The 16,218-nt window shown below is 58.5% G+C and overlaps 2 protein-coding genes across 13 annotated transcripts in view; one reads left to right on the top strand and one right to left on the bottom strand.

The window, feature by feature from the left end:
- The first annotated feature begins 1,817 nt into the window (after window positions 1-1,817).
- B9D1 (B9 domain containing 1) lies at window positions 1,818-10,156 on the top strand. Of its 2 annotated transcripts, XM_059877824.1 has the most exons (8): window positions 1,833-1,915; window positions 2,344-2,453; window positions 3,257-3,325; window positions 4,059-4,170; window positions 6,873-6,969; window positions 7,785-7,847; window positions 9,624-9,691; window positions 9,960-10,156. In XM_059877824.1, the coding sequence occupies exons 2-8, from the start codon at window positions 2,394-2,396 to the stop codon at window positions 10,100-10,102; spliced, it is 612 nt and encodes a 203-aa protein (XP_059733807.1). In that variant the 5' UTR covers window positions 1,833-1,915; window positions 2,344-2,393; the 3' UTR covers window positions 10,103-10,156. The 2 variants fall into 2 exon arrangements, with proteins under 2 accessions (NP_001103534.2, XP_059733807.1); NM_001110064.2 differs by lacking the exon at window positions 2,344-2,453 and having other exon boundaries at window positions 1,818-1,915.
- Window positions 10,157-11,083: 927 nt separating this feature from the next.
- Window positions 11,084-16,218, bottom strand: part of EPN2 (epsin 2) — a 52,698-nt gene continuing 47,563 nt past the window's right edge. For 10 of the 11 annotated variants that reach the window (XM_005220326.5, XM_024979748.2, XM_005220325.5 and 7 more), the window contains 2 exons: window positions 14,796-15,008; window positions 11,084-13,572 (listed from right to left, as the gene is read on the bottom strand). In XM_005220326.5, the coding sequence (XP_005220383.1) occupies window positions 13,274-13,572; window positions 14,796-15,008 (512 nt within the window). In that variant the 3' untranslated portion in view covers window positions 11,084-13,273. The remainder of the gene's footprint in view (window positions 13,573-14,795; window positions 15,009-16,218) is intronic. The other variant, NM_001206317.2, reaches the window with a different exon arrangement.

Genomic DNA, 16,218 nt, shown 5'->3' on the forward strand with positions numbered 1-16,218 from the left:
GGGGGGACGGTCAGTGGGCCTGGGCTGGCTGTGACCTCTCCTTCCCTTTCCCGCACAGATGTCTCCTGGGACAACCCCTGGTCTGCTACCGAGCCAGCAGCTGGCTGCTGCAGGGTGTGATGACCTGGGCACCCTACTGAGGGCACGGCCTCCCTGATGTCTACACACCTGTCCATCCCTTCATTCTCTGGATCCCAGATAAGGTTTCTAACGCCACCTTTGATACCTTGGTCAAGAAACGCCCTTGGCGCTGGCCCAAGCCCAGGAAGGGAAGCAGCAGCAAGGGTCCCAAGCTGATGGAGTCCTCACTCAGCTCTGTATCTACAGCTCTGACTGAGTCCCAGTCATCTTGCATCTGAATCTGCTTCCTCTTATGCACAACGCCTGTTGTTCAGTCGTTCAGTCGTGTCCAGCTCTTTGTGACCCCATGGACTGCAGCAGGCCAGGCCTCCCTGTGCATCACCACCATTTCCTGTCCACCAAACTCATGTCCATTGAGTCAGTGATGCCATCTAACCATCTCATCCTGTGTCGTCCCCTTCTTCCCCCGCCTTCAGTCTTTCTCAGCATCAGGGTCTTTTCCAATGAGTCAGTTCTTCACATCAGGTGGTCAAAGTATCAGAGTTTCAGCTTCAGCATCATTCCTTCCAATGAATATTCAGGACTAATTTCCTTTAGGATGGACTAGTTGGATCTCTTTGTTGTCCAAGGGACTCTCAAGAGTCTTCTCCAACACTACAGTTTGAAAGCATCAATTCTTTAGCACTCAGCCTTCTTTATGGTCCAACTCTCACATCCTCCATACATGACTACTGGAAAAACCATAGCTTTGATATTGCGCAACGGAGATGTATTCACACTCCAGTACTCTTGCCTGGAAAATTCAATGGACGGAGGAGCCTGGTAGGCAGCAGTCCATGGGGTCGCTAAGAGTCGGATACGACTGAGCGACTTCACTTTCACTTTTCACTTTCATGCGTTGGAGAAGGAAATGGCAACCCACTCCAGTGTTCTTGCCTGGAGAATCCCAGGGACGGGGGAGCCTAGTGGGCTGCAGTCTATGGGGTCGCACAGAGTCGGACACGACTGAAGCGACTTAGCAGCAGCAGACGTATTCAATTATCCATCCACTCCACAAGCTGCCACCAGTGCTCAGGCAACCGGGACACGGGGCTGGCACAGCCCTGGTGTTCGTGGTGTAGGGCTTGGGGGAGAGGCGGCACTGGCTGGAGCTGTCACAGTAATCAATGTGCAAAAGCGAACAGTGGTGAGCGCTGAGAGCAGGCGGGCAGCCGAGCCCGGTGGGCTCGCCCCTCCCCACCGGCAAGGTGCTGGGGCGGCCCCTCAGAGGTCCGTTTTCCCGCGTCACGCAGAGACCTGCTGTCTTGGGCTTAAGGACCTTCCAGGTCCCTTCTCGGTTTGTCTAATAAACTTTTGGGAGGCGAGGGTCTCAAAGGCACGAGGGAGAATCTGTCGACCCGAGGCAGGGAGCTGCTGGCCCCACGGGGACTCTCGGAAGCGCGGCCGGACCCCGCCCCTCAGCAGCCTCGGGCTCCAGTCACACACTCCAGCCGGCAGCGCGGTGGTCAGAACGGACACACATTCCCGGGCGATGGCCTGGGTCCTACACCACCAGCTACACTCGCGTGGGGTTCCTCGCGCCGACCGCCCAGCAGACTGACCGGACGGCTGAGCCCCGCCTCCCACCGCAACGGGCCGCTCCGACTGCGCCTGCGCGCCGCCGCCTTGTGCGCGCTTTTCCGAAGCTCCCGCTTCCCTGAAACTTGTCCCTTGCGCCACGCCGTCGTCTCCAGGGCAACCCGGCGCCTCCTAGAAACCGCGCGGCCCGGCTATGGCGGCCGCGGCCCCCAGCGTGTTCCTGCTCATGGTCAACGGGCAGGTGGAGAGCGCCCAGGTGAGCGGCCGTGAGTTCTCCAGGGTCGAACCTCGGGGGAGGGAGCCAGCGTGACAGGCTTGGCGAGAGGTCGCGCGGACCCTCCGCCACGAAGTGCGGTGGGGAAACAGGCCTGGAGGGTTGAGCAGGCCGAGGCCACAGTTGGCCGAGCCCGCGTGAAGATTCGGGCAGGGGCCTCCATCCACCCAGCGACCCTCAGCTCCTCCGGCGCGGGTTGGTCTGACACAGCGATGGTGGCAGCTCTCCTGACCTGGAGGGTGTGTCTGTCCGACGGAAGGGGACAGTGCTTTCCAGTCCCCTGCATGTCCTAAGAACCGTTTGTTACTACTGTAAGACATGATATATGCCAGTCTTCATGCCCAGCCCCGCTCAGCCAGTCTTCACAACCACCCTTTGAAGTAGGTATTACTTGCACCCCCATTTTACAGATGGGAAGTTGCCCAAAGGAAGTGGCAAAACGAATTTCAAACTTGGACTGATGTCAAAGCTTTGCTGGACTTGCCTTTCCAGGCTGTTTTTAAAATATTATGATTATATTGTGAGTACTAACCAAGGTGGTCTAGGTAAAGCCCCGTGGGGTCTCTTAGTGGGCATCTCCCGCCTTCCTGTTTCATCAGGGTCGCTGCCCCACGCTCCCACCCTGTCCACCTCCTCCTTGGCCTGGTGCCTAAGGCCAGCTTCCCCTCTTCTGCTTTATCCCAGCAGGGGCCTCAGCTGGGCTGGGTCACATGTGCCTGTGTTCTCAGCAGCCCCTCATCCCCACTCTTCCCCTTCTCTGCTTGGGCCGCTCTGCAGGCCCTCAGCTCCCACCAAGCCCTGTATCCTGGGAGCACCTGTCTTCTAGACCTTTCACTTCGGCATCATTCCTTAGACCCTCCTGTGCCCACCCTGTGCCAGGTGCTAGGGACACAGAAGGCCCACATACCTGTCCCTTGTTCACAGTCTAATGGAGTTGAGAGAAATAAACATGGTCAGTGCTGTGATGGAGCACCAGGGGCTGTGGAAGCTGGGATGTGGCTCCAACAACCTGGAAGTCATGGCAGGCTCCCCGAAGTGTCAGTTTTGAAGGGTGACCAGCACTCCTCCAGGTGAAGGAATGAGAAGGGCATGTCATACAGATGTCAGAGCCTGAGCAAAAGCCTGGGGGCAGCAGTGGCCCTGGACTATCCCACATCTTGAGACCAGACCCTCCAATGAACTCCATATCCACGCACCCTGCTCTCTCAGCCCCTGCCCGCCAGGTGCCTCATGTTCAGAGTTGCTGGTGGCTGTACCTGCCTGGCTAACAGGTGGTCACAGCATGAGTCCCTGTGAGCAGAAGCTGTGTGTGCTTATTTCCAGTTTCCTGAGTACGACGACCTCTACTGCAAGTACTGTTTCGTGTATGGCCAGGACTGGGCCCCCACAGCGGTAAGCTGGACCCTACAGCCTCCCAGACTCACAGCTTTTGTGACTGGAGGGGTTTCTGAAGGCGCCATTGCACCCTTTCCCCTCCCAGTTCAGAACCAGTTAAGAGTTCACGGGTGGCACACACGTGAGTTTGTTCCCAGTGAGGCCGGGGCAGAGAATGCAGAGATCCCTGATCCACCCTTAAGGCTATGGTCGCTCCTGGGCCCTGCCCTGCAGCAAACAAAGCCAGACCAGCTCAGCTTTGCTGGGGCCACTTGCCTGAGAGGGAGACAGACTCGGGGCAGTAAACGCTCCAGGCTGTTGGCTAGTAGCGGTGCTGAGGGGAAAGTGAAGGCAGGAAGGGGAGGGATGAGAGGCCAGAAAAGGCCTCCTTAAGACAGTAACTGAGCGTAGAGCTGAAGGAAGCAGGGGGATGGGCCAAGTAGAAGGCTGTAGAATAAACTAGCTAGGCAGAACGACAAGGGAGAGGGCAACAGCCTGCTGGACCGTCCCCTCCTCTGAAGGAGGTGCAGGTGGAGCTTGGGCACCAGGAGAGGGGAGGGGCCTCAAGGTTTCAGGCCCTAATGGATAGAAACCCTCAAAGACCTGGGAGCCGCTCTGTCATGTCTTAGGTCCCTCTGTTCGGCAGAAGATGGTGATGAAAACAGCTCTCAGCTGTCACCTCTGGGGTGGGGTGGGAGGACATGGCAGCCTGGAGCTGGGACGCTGGCCGTCACTGTCATTGTCCTCGCAGGGGCTGGAGGAAGGCATCTCACAGATCACCTCCAAGAGCCAAGATGCGAGGCGGGCGCTGGTATGGAACTTCCCCATCGACGTCACCTTTAAGAGCACCAACCCCTACGGCTGTGAGTCTGCAGGCTTCGTCCTGCTCATCCCTGGGGCCCTCTACCAGCCTTGTCAGGTGCTCTCAGACACCTGGCTGTTTTCCCTTCCTTCCCACTTATTTGTGTGCACTTGACCTTTCCGAGGTTCTGACGAAGTCGGTGAAGCCCAGCCTGAAACCTTGAGCAGCGACTGCCTGCGAAGGGCAGAGCCTGGTGACTGGGGCTCAGCAGTCTGGCCTCTCAACGGCTCTCCCCCATCCATCACCGCTGTGCTTCCGCCAGTCCCGAGCCCCCTGCTCCTCCTCCAAGACCCTGCCCTGAGCCAGGGGTAGGCCCTTCTCTCTGCCATGGGCACCCAGCCCTCGTCCTACCTCTGGCCTCCCAAAGTTCTCCTTGCTAGTGTCTGCAGGGTTTGTTGTCCACTGTATCTGGTCGTCTGTGATCACTCTCACTTAATGAGTGCTGCTGCTGCTGCTGTTGCTAAGTCGCTTCAGTCGTGTCCGACTCTGTGCGACCCCATAGACGGCGGCAGCCCACCAGGCTCCCCCGTCCCTGGGATTCTCCAGGCAAGAACACTGGAGTGGGTTGCCATTTGCTTCTCTAATGCATGAAAGTGAAAAGTGAAAGTGAAGTCACTCGTGAGTGCTAGCTGTGTGCAAAGCCTGGCTCGCTCCACAGAGCTGTGCGTGCTCTCCAAACGTGGACTTGGCTGAGCTGTGAGATACTATCTTAAAGGTAGGCTTCTCTCCACCTCTTCTCCTGTTTAGGAAACCAAGACTCAAAACAGTGGCATCATTTGCCTTCAGCTTCACCTTGAGTAGCTGAGCACGGATCTGATTTCACAGTCCAGGCCTTCACACTGCGTGCAGCCGGCGCCCAGGCTTAGAGGGTCTGGGGTTGCAGGTCTAGAGCAGAGGCTGCCCAGTGACCCTCCTGGGCAGGACGGCCATCCTGCTGTCCATGAATAAGAAACTCTCATTGGCTCCCTGGAAGACAGCACTAGGTAACATACCAGACTCCTGCTGCCGAGGACAGGTGAATAGAGTACTTAAAAGCAAAACCAGAAAACAACTACATGAAGGCATCAGACAGGCAGCAGAGCATGGAACTTTATTTAGCTGCTGAGCTCCAGGAGCAAAGCAGGGCTCCAGAGAGGCCCCGCCCCCGCTCCCCCCAGGAGCATTTGCCGATTCTGGCAGAGATGATGGAGATGCCCGTTGAGACTTTTGCCAGCCAGATACTAAGCTGTAATTATACAGCACAGTGAGGAGGGCACCGGGACAGACAGATCCATACGGAGCCCCAGGCAGAACTGAATCTATGCAGACAGCCGGTTCATGACAAGGGGCAGCGCAGGAGTGGAAAGGGGACTTGAGAGTGGTCTGAGTGACCAATAAACAGGACAAGGCCTCAGGTTTATTTTAGGAAGAACAGTTACAATTAAGGAAAATGCAAATTAAAGCTAAAGTGAGGGGCTTCCCTGGTGGCTCAGTAGTAGAGACTCCACCTGCCAGTGCAGGAGACACAGGTTCGATCCCTAGTCCAGGAAGATCCCACGTGCTGCACCACAACTACTGAGCCCAAAACCACAACTTCTAAAGCCCTAGAGCCTGTGCTCCGCAATAAGAGAAGCCACCACAGTGAAGACCCGCACATCACAACAAAGAATAGCCCTTGCTCACCGCAACTACAGAAAAGCTAACACGGTGATGAAGACTCAGCACAGTCAAAATTAAATACAATCATATAAGAAAAAAGTGAGTGGCCACAATGCAGGCACCAGAACAGCCCAATCAGGAAGCTTGAGGATGGCAAGTTGTCATGAAGGGTGCCAAGCGCTGGCTCAGGGAACAAGGCTGGAGTGGGTGCTGCGCCCCCGGGAAGCAGCTGGGGGGACATGTGCTGAGCCCCTGCTTGACTGTGCACCCCACAGACATGCTAGATGGGACCAAGTTGAGCAGACCCTGTAGGTGACATGGTTTGGTTGCATCCCGTGAACACTGAGTCTAAGAAGCTGAAAGAAATCTATGCACTGTTCCATTCCCATGGTACAAAGTTCAGAACACAGGCAGAACCAAAGGACCAGGCTGGGAACACTTGCTTTGGTGGTGAAACCTTAGGAAAAGCAGTGACAATCTCTGAACGGCCCTCCCCGCCCCAGGAACACTTCATGTGGGTTGGCCACGAGCCAGCTCCTGCCTCCACCGGAGGGGCCCAGAGTGGAAGGACTTCTCTTCTGGGCCTCCAGGGGGCAGGACTGCCCACCGGGAACACTGGGAACTGTTAGGATTCCAGTTAGGATTCCAGAGGAAGGGCGTACAGGCCTCTGCTTCCCCTCTGTCCTCCTGGACCGGACCGGACACCACCCCTCCCAGGACCCACCCCGCTGGCCTGAGTCTGACACCCCTTCAAAAAAGGTCCCAGGACCGGACCCCACCCGATCACACCTGGATGCCTGCCGACTTCCTGGGTCTGTGGACAGTGGAATCACAGCATCCCAGGCAGGGCATCGGCCGGTACTGGACAGCTGCCAGGCTCTGCCCCCCTCTTCCCGCCTCCTGAATCCTGGGTGGCAGAAGCCCCTGGTGTGGGGTGGGAGGTCCCCACATTCACCCCGTACTCTGTCAGCCCCATACCTGGGGGCTTCAAGGACCACGGCCCTGCTCTCTGCCCTGCTCTTCCCAGGATTCCCCACGGGCTGACCCCTGCCTTGTCGTTCGAAGGGCCGCAGATTGTGCTCAGCGTGTACGGGCCGGACGTGTTCGGAAATGACGTGGTCCGAGGATACGGGGCGGTGCACGTGCCCCTCTCACCTGGCCGGTAGGTCCTCCTCCATGCTCCCTGGGCTGCTGGCCACGCAGCTTTGGGAGGTGGGCACCCTCTGCCAGGCTCCTATCCAGAGGAACCCCCCTGGAGGTGGGGAGTAGATGGGGCCTTGCAGGGGTGGGGGCGCAGCCCCATCTGGGAGGAGGCAGGGGTGGGCAGTGTCCTGGGCTTCGAGAGGCCCCAGGGGTTGGAGTTGAGACATTCATTCCTTCTTTCCTTCCCGAGAGCCCGCATGGCTGCTGCCTTTGTGCGCGGTTCTGCTGGCCTGAGGACGACGTGTCAGACACATGTGAGCTCAGGGCCCTGCCCTCGGCAGCCCCCATTAGTGGGCAGGGTGGAGAGTTGAGGCTCTGTCTCATCAAGCCCCATGACAGATGTAGACACAGTGCAGACAGGACGTCTGGGCACAGGGGGACCAGGCGGGCCCTAAGGAGTAGGACTAGGTCAGAGGGGGCGGAGGGAGGCGGCACAGCAGGCAGCCGAGAGGTGTTGGGACAGGACCTGCTCGCTGATCACAGCGGGTGGGACCCTGGGGGCTGCCATGGGCTTCCTGGAGGAAAGGTATCCGGGCAGCACAGGGGGACATTAGGGGAAAGGCAAGACCCTGTGAGGGTGCAGCTGAGCCGGGGTTGGTGTCTGTAACCCTCACATCCTCTGGCCCTTGAAAACAGGCAGGGCTCTCGGGAACTTGGCCCTGGAGGCAGCCTCGGCTTTAACCTCTGGGCACTCCAGCTTGTCCCTCACTGGAGGCTCAGAAAGTTCCAGCACTTTCCCTTGATTCAGCACAGCTGTGAAAACATTTGTTTCAGGCACAAAAAGACCATCCCCATGTTTGTCCCAGAATCTACATCTAAACTGCAAAAGTTTACCAGGTGAGTAGACGCCTATCCCCCGTCCCCAGGGCGCCCATCCTGGCCTCAGTGGTGGGAAGGAAGGCTGTCACATTCCCCCACCCCTCCTTGTCATGCTGAACACCTCTGCATGAGGGGCCTCTGCCAGGAGGTGACATCTGAGCAGGGCTTAGAGCCAAGGGTGGGGCCATTGTGGCAGAGCCCAGAGAAGATTGCAGGCACAGGGAGTAGGTAATGGACTTGGCAGCACAGCCAGCGGGGGCTGGACACAGGGCCTGGGTGAGACCAGCCGAGGCCTCTGGCCCCTTCCCTCATCTGAACAGGAGCTGGAGGGTGGCTGGGCCTGGCTGGCTGTTGGGGGTAGGGATGGAGAACAGTCAGCTCAGCTGCTGGGTGGGCGGGCAGGATGAGGGGAACGTGGCTGGAGCCCTGCTGGCTGGAGGAAGCTTCCTGAGCTCTGAGGCCTGGGGAGCATGGCTGGGTGCTTGCTGCCCCTGGGAGCTCCTCCGGAAGCCACTGTGATTGGGCCAGTGTCGGCTGGAGGTGACATCACCACCCACGGGGCAGCTGTGGGGTGTCAAGGGCCTTGTGGGTCCACACATCCTGGCCACGTCCACACTGCTCGGGGGAGAACTGTGGGCCCCCGTGTGCTGTCTCCCTGAGGAAGGGGCTTCTGGCTAGGGAAGACCTCACTGCTGACCAGGTGGTAGCAGGGGTGTCTCCTGCTCTTCTTGCTGGGGGGGTCGGGGGGTGGGCAGGGGGCGCTCTTGCCCCAGCTGGACTGTGTGAGCTTGGATGATGGAACCCAGGGCAGCAGCTGAATCGACAAGACCACCGCAGTCCAGGGCCCTTGGAGGCCACTGAGAAGCTGGCCAAGCAGCCCCTCCAAACACCCCCTCTCTGGGTGCTCTGCTCCCAAGCACCCTTCCTCAGCCTGCTGCCTACCCACTCCCCTGCGACTGCTTCCTGTGACCACTGTGACCAGTTACCACAGATGTGGTGGCTTAAAACCAAAGACGTTAAGTTCTCTCAACAGGACCTGGTATCTCTGGGGCCATCACTCCGCCCCTCCAATCTGATGCTCAAGGGTTTCCCCAAGATGCCACCACATGGGCGACTCAGGCATGTCTCTGCCCCAAGGAGCCGCTGGTGCTCCTACAGCAGCATCTGTCCTTGGCACATGCCAGCCCTGGGGGCTGCTTCCCCAGCTTGGTCCTCAGCGCAGCCTGGCAGGCAGGTACAGGTGGAGCCCTGCTCCTCTGACGGGGAAACTGAGGCGCAGTCAGTGAGGCTCCTCCCGACCTGCCATGGCCACATCGCTTGGTGCCTGTGTGGGTGTAAAGGACCCAGGCCAGTGCCACCTCCCTGCCGTTGGGAGCGAGGTGGCAGGACACTGCCCAGGCGGGGGGCACAGACATCTTGGCCAGAGCCCCGTCAGGTTGGGCCTGTGATCACATCCCCGGGACACTGGAGAACACTAGGGCCCAGAGTCGGGAAGTGACTAGTCTACGGTCCCGCTCTACTAGGACAACAGAGAGCCCTGATCTTGTCCCTCTGCCCACCCCCAAGGATGGCTGCTGGACTCCGGGTGGGGCCCCCTGGGTTCAGGCCGTGCACCCTCCCAGCCCTAGCCCTCCCTCTGCTTTTGCCCACAATGACCGTACCCATGGACGGTGTCCAGCTGAGGAGGAGGGTGGTGTGGGGAGGCTCTTCCCCGGGAAAGGGCTGAAGGGAGAGCCCATGCCATGTCTGCAGGACCCCCAAGCTCCTTGCTCACCCGCTCCCCTGTCTTCCCAGCTGGTTCATGGGACGGCGACCCGAGTACACAGACCCCAAAGTGGTGGCTCAGGGGGAAGGCCGGGAAGGTAAAGGTTCACCCCTCACCCTGGGCAGGGTGGGCATGGAAGGGACCAGGTGGGCCCCCAGGAGTCAGATGGGTGGAGCAGGGTCCAGCTCAGAAGGGTTGCCACTTCCATCGCCCTGTCCCCAGGGCAGCCCCTTCTCCCAGGGAGGAATGTGGGCTGGGCAGTGTTGCCCCCACTTTCCAGGAGGGAACACGGAAGCTGTTGATTCCCAAAGCAGCCTGGATCTGTCTCTGACCCAGCTTGGCTGACTCTGTCCTTCTGTCCCCAGTGACCCGTGTCCGCTCCCAGGGCTTCGTCACTCTCCTCTTCAACGTGGTGACCAAGGACATGAGGAAGCTGGGCTATGACACCGGGCCTCCGGACACACAGGGCGTCTCGGGGCCCAGCCCACCCCAGGGCCTCCCCCGGTGAAGGCAACAGCCCTCTGCCCAGCAATCGTATAATAAAGTGTAACCTTTTCACAGAGCCTGGGCTAGGGCTGCACCGACTTTTGCAGCACATCCCCTGGGAGCAGGGCCCTCACCTCAGAGGGCACCGCCCATGGCCGCTGCACAGAACAGCCACCAGCACGCGCGCTTGGACTCAACACTGATCTCAACGGCTCACAGCTGTGTGCCCCTCACACCTCGACACATTCGGCCCTAAAACCTGCCTGCTTGGTGCCTGGCACATGTCAAACTGACCATGCTCCATGGCTCCAGTTCCATGGATGCCTGCCACCCTTGGACAGGGGACGGGCTGAGAGCCTCCCCAGGTGGGTGGTATTGCAGGGGGAGAACCCACTTGCCCTCGGCCAACGCCAGGCCACCTGACCACCCGCTGGCAGCTTCAGGGGAGCCCTCTGAGCAGGTCACAGGGCTCGCCCAGTGTTCTCTCCTTGGCAGGATTTGAAGGGAGCCCCCGGCTCGTGTTCCCCCAGTTCCTCTGGAAACCAGAAGTTTATGCTACTCAGGGCCACTCCCCCTGCCCCAACTCATTGTGCTCCCTGGAATAGGCAGCAGGACGCTGGCCTTTTCTGCATGAGGAGTCCTCTCCTGCTCTGGCCTCTGCTCCGCAGGCGCATCCCCGTGGCCCCATCCCAGCTTCCAGAACACCCCTGGTCATCAGACCAGCCTACGGCCACCGGACTCCAGCCACCCTTGACGCATCCCCATCCACCTGGATGGTTCCTCCCTGACATGGCCTCTCTCTCAGCTCCTCCCTTGTCATGACCTTGACTGTACAGGAGCTCCCCAGTCCACTCCTTCCCTGATGCTCAGGCTCACACAGGCACCGGGACCAGCTCAGTGGCCAAGCTGGGTCCAGGTGGGAACTGGCTCCTGAGCCGGCCCCTCACAGTGTTTCAGGATTGATGAGGGTGGAGGCAGGGGAAGGACACAACCAGAAACCGCATCATGATACAAATGATAAATTATATTTATACAGTAAATAAGTATCAATAGTCAATACGAGTTCAAAACCAGCCACCTGCCCCTGGACTGAGAATGGCTGGGTTACACCCCCACCATGGCACCTGGGCAGGAGGGCGCTTGATGGCACACATCCCACACTCTGGCAGTGCCAGTGGCTTCATGATCAGTGCAACGGGCAATGGGAAGAGGTGCCTGGGGATGGGTCTGATCGAGGGCGGGAGCTGAGGCTGCCTGGGCCTCGGAGGCCTGTGTCATGTCAGGAAGGGCTCCTAACTGATGAGGAGCGGCCCCAGCACCCAGTAGTGTGGTCCTACCACCTGTGCAGGCGTCAGCCCATCCCTCCCTGGGGGAACATCTTGCCCCAAGCCCGCTCTCCCCTGGGCCGCTGGGAGAGGAGAGCCGGTCCGGCCTTCCTGATGACTCAGGAGTCCACAGTCCAGCCCAAGTCTCTGGGCTGGAGGTGGCCTCCGAAAGGAGGAGCAGAGTGAGCTCTCCAGGCTGCTCTGTCAGCCTCCCGTGCCCAGCACTGCAAGCAGAGGGACCTGGTGTTAACTGCCCTTGGTGCCGGAGGCAAGACGTCCACTGTGGAAATGGAGACTGACTTGCCCACTAGGCTAGCTGTCCAGACATGGGACTCGGGGCCAATGTCCCTGCTCTGGGGAGGAGTGAGTCTCTTCTGATCTTTGTGACTTAATACTTCTTTAAATTGTGGTGGGTGGGACAAAGGAAGCAGGGGAGAGGGAGGTAAGATTAGTGCATGTTTGTTAATATCTTTTCTGTATAAGAGTGATTTTTGATCCTCTCCAAAGAAAGAGATGGTTATTTCTACATCACAACATGTGTCTGGAGGGCAGGTGAGTGTGTGGGAGCCAGGCTTGGGCCGCAGCCCGTCAGCCTAGGGCTGTCCCAGGAGCCACAGCAGAGCCCCACTGCCCCCCGACAAGCCGCCAGCACTGTCCCCACCTCTGCCCTGAGGGTGGAGCTAAGGGGGAGGTCACAGAGACAGGGTTCCATCCCATGTTTCCACTGTAAACGCGAGTCCTGTTAACTGTGCATGCCTTCAGTCACAGAAGTTAGCTGATAAAACCTGGTGAGTAACATTCATATGTTAGATTTTGTCTTTAACTTTCATGTTGGTACATCAGTAAGAAAAATAGCCTCTCTCTTAGATCTAGCCAAAAAGGCTGAAAGTCAGTTTGGTAATTTACCAAAAAAGGGAGTTAAAGGAAAAGGCAACTAGAGGCTACAATTTTTTGTTACTATTGTAGGTTTTTCTTTTTTTTTTTTAATATCTTTTATGTGTAATCAAATTCCCATATTTTTCCTATAAAGAATTTGCTTTAGTTTTTCCATAAGGCATTTTTTTGTCTCTTCGTATTTAAATTTTCTTACAGAGTTAAAACCATAAATAAGAGAATTTAAACCACTAACATGACACTGCCAATATCTTAATTCAGCCAGACCTGGTAAATTCTATCAAAACTAGACAGTTAAATAAGAACCACGTTATAAAAATATTAGCCAAAAAAAGACTATTTGATAATTCTGCAAACTCAAATATGAAACTGTACTAAACAAAATCTGTGCAAACGCATACAAGCACGGAGCACGTGGCAGGGCTACGCTCGGGTTAGTTTAAAGCTTCTCTAGTGGATTTAATTCAAGAGTTGTTCCACGGTGGTGGCATTCACTTTGAACTCACGCACGAGTCAAAGAAAAGTAAAACACGCACAACTGCGTCCCCAAAAGGTCAGTGTCTGAGGGTGCCGGCACTCCATCCGGTCCATGCCTGGGGCTGCCCGGGGTGTCCCTGGGGCTAGGGGTGGGGGCCAGGTCCCCGGCGAGAGTGTCCCAGAGACCCTGGGCTGAGGCTGGACTGGCACTTCACATGGCCGCCGCCTCGGCCAAGCCCCCGAGAGCTGGCAGATCCCCACAGAGGCAATGGGGTGGCCAGGCTGGGCCCGGGGACCCACATGCTGTGTGATGCCTCTTGTCTGCTGCCACCACTCACCCCTCAGACTGAGGCCCGGGATCACAGAGACACCCTCTGCTCAGGAAGCTGGACAGGACGCCCTGACACCCATCCCCCTGCTCTCCGACCCCTTCCACAAGCGACAGTCCCTGCTCGGCGTCCTCGGCATGGATGCTCTGCACGGGTCCCGGCCGGGCACTAGAGGAGGAACGGGTTGGTTGTGCCGGTGGCCTGAGCTGCCGACTGGGGTACACCCAGGCTGCCCACTATGTTCATTGCAGCAGGGCCCAGAGGTGGCAGGGAGGAGCTGCTGGCCCCCAGGCCTGGGTGGGAGGCCGCGGAGGTCATGGAGGCCACAGCCACAGGCTCCACACCTGGGCTAGGACCAAAGGACGCACTGCCCCCTAGCACTGGGCTCCCCCGCAGCTGGTTCAGCGTCAGCGGCTGCGGCTGGTTAACCTGGAAGGGGTTGACAGGGGCCGAGGCTGTGGCAGCACCTGGGGAGAGAGTGGGAGAGGCAGTGGCTGTGGGCAGAGCAGCAGCGTCCCTGGGCCCCGGGGCTGGACTACAATGCCAGGGAGGCCACCCAGGCAGCCCCGCCTCTGGGCGCGATGTCCAGAGGAGGAAACTCAGGCTGTGAGGAGCCAAGTGATGGGCCAGGCTGACAGGGGCCAGCGCCTACTCCAGGCTGGCACCCTGGGCACCGTCAGCAGCAGCCACAGGTGCAGGGAGAGAGGGGAGCCATGGGGGAGGCGGGACGAGCAGCGCAGCCTGAAAGCAGTCCCCACATGCTGTACCGGGGGACCCTGACCTCATGAAATCTCTGAGAAGTCCTGCGATCAAGGAGAGACGCAGACCCCTATCCCTTCAGGAGCTCATGGCTGGGGCTTCTGCACTTTTGCTCGAGGCTCTGAGAGCTTGGCCCTGCCAAGTCCTCAGGCCAAATGCCCTGAACGTAACCCGTTCCTGTCCTTGTAGAGCCCAAGGAAAACTCGGGGAAGGGCGGGGGCTTCCTTAAGGAAGAGGGTTGCCTGGACTGGGGCTGAAGGGTAGATCTGACCCTCCCACCCAGGGAGAAGCAGGACAGCCAGGCCGGTGGGACAGAGCATGTGGCAGGGATGGTGAGCAGCTCACGCAGCTGAGGGTGTGAGCACACTGGGACTCGGGACTGGGGCGGGACATGGGGCCCTGGCCACCGACTCAAGGGCTGGGGCCTGTCCTGCAGCCTTGTGGAGCCCCTGCGGGTGGAGAGCCCACCAGCAGGGAGGATGGGCTCGGGACAGAGGGCAGAGTTCCGGCCCCAGAAGAGGCAGAACCCAGGGCAGGGGCAAAGTGAGGGTCCCTGGAGCATGGCTCGGCAGAGGACCCAGGTACACTCACCCAAAGCGGGGGCAGCCAACCCTGGCTCCCCTGGCCCCCAGAAGTGTCCCAAACTCATGCTTGCTAGAGGGTTTCCCTGGCTGGGGGCACCAAGCCAGGGGCAGCTTCTGCTCTGTGGTCTTAACTGAGAGGAGGGGCTGTTTTCCAGCCCCTCACAAGGCCCCCTGAGAGGCACCAGTGCTGGCCCAGGATGTGGGTGCTCCAGAGCGTGCTCCCCACCTGCCTACGGCCTGTGGGAAAAGTCCATGCAGGGTTGGAGAGGAGGTCAGCGCCCACAGGCCTGCCCCAGGGCCACTCTCAAGAAGGGTGGATGGCTGGGGGAACCCAGGAAGCCACATACCTGGTGCCAGGAAGGGGTTGAGGGCCTGTGCCGGCGGGGCTGGCCTGGTCACCAGTGAGTCCAGGTTGACCAGGGCCGCGTTGGGGCCCAGGAAGGACTCTGGGGTTTTCCGGGCACCACTGGGCTTGCTCGAGGCGACGGTCAGGGGCTGAGACTCAAAGGGATCAGGGCTGGAGGTTCCATTGTTCTGGGTCGGCGGAGAGGCTGCCTTGGCTGCAAGACAAGGACACACATGGACCAGTGAGCTGGGAGGGCGGGGGCCCAGGACAGGTGCATCCCACCCTGCAGTATCCAGAACCCAGATGTCCTCAGATGCTGCCTCGCTGGGGACGTGCACGGCTGCTCCAGAGGATAGGACGTTCATGGCAGAGCTTTCCCAACAGCCCCAAACTGGAGCTGCCAGCAGCCACAGGGCAGGGCTCGCACCATCAGACCCGAATCCAGGGACAGAAGGTGTGGGGAGGGAGAGACCAACCAAGAGAAGCAGGGACCAACAGCACGGCACCGTCTCCACACACGACAACAGCACTGTGGGTTGGTGGCTACGCGTGAGTAAATTACATCTTTTGGATGTTTTCATTTTTTAAAGTTTTTACAAAGGACATGAATCTCTCAACAATAAGCAAATGATTTTTAAAAATTTAGCCAATAGAGGGTGTGCTGAGACAGGCCAGCAGGACATGGATGTTCTGCCAAGATGTGAAAAGGCAATGTGGATGTGGGTTCCTAGAAATGGTGGTGCCTTTGCTCATTGTTCCTGCAGCTCCACGTCCAGGAGCCTGGTCTCGAGAAATACCACACAGAGACACACAACCTGGAAGTCAGCCTGAAACGTCCTCCCCTAAGTGAAAAATTCAGTAACATCGCTGAGATTCTACAGAGCTATTTCTAAAGGATTTGTAATGCTGAGAGAAAATGTTTTCAATCTGTTTTTCCAAAAAGTCACGGGGGCAGGATTGGACTCTCACGCCACCGTGAGTTCCAACGACAAAGGCCGTACGTAACAGCTCAGGAAAAGTACTGGAATGAAGCTTGGTGGCCACAAGCACATGGAAGAATTGGAAACGATTCTCATTTTCTTCCGTAAGCGTTTCCAAACTTTCTATTGATACAGTGGAACTCCTCTGGAGTCGAGGTAAACACTTCACAGGCCCAGGGAAGCGTGTTCAGACTTCTCACTAGGCGCAGGGAGCAGGTATGGACAGTTAGGTTGTGCTTTGGCTGTGGAGGACACACGGAAGCTTGCTGCTTTCTTCATGTGGCAAAACAAAGAGCCCAGGAAGCAGCAGTTCTAAGGCGCTTCCGGCCCCTCAAGCCGCAAGGCCTGGGGGTGGTGCACGGTGCCAGGCTGCCCGTACCTTCAACCAGCCCAGCCCGGCTGCTGGGGGAGGCACAGGAGGCAGTGGGAAATGGGGAGGGGGAG

This window comes from Bos taurus, chromosome 19 (genome assembly GCF_002263795.3).
Source record: "Bos taurus isolate L1 Dominette 01449 registration number 42190680 breed Hereford chromosome 19, ARS-UCD2.0, whole genome shotgun sequence".
NCBI lineage: Eukaryota > Metazoa > Chordata > Mammalia > Artiodactyla > Bovidae > Bos > Bos taurus.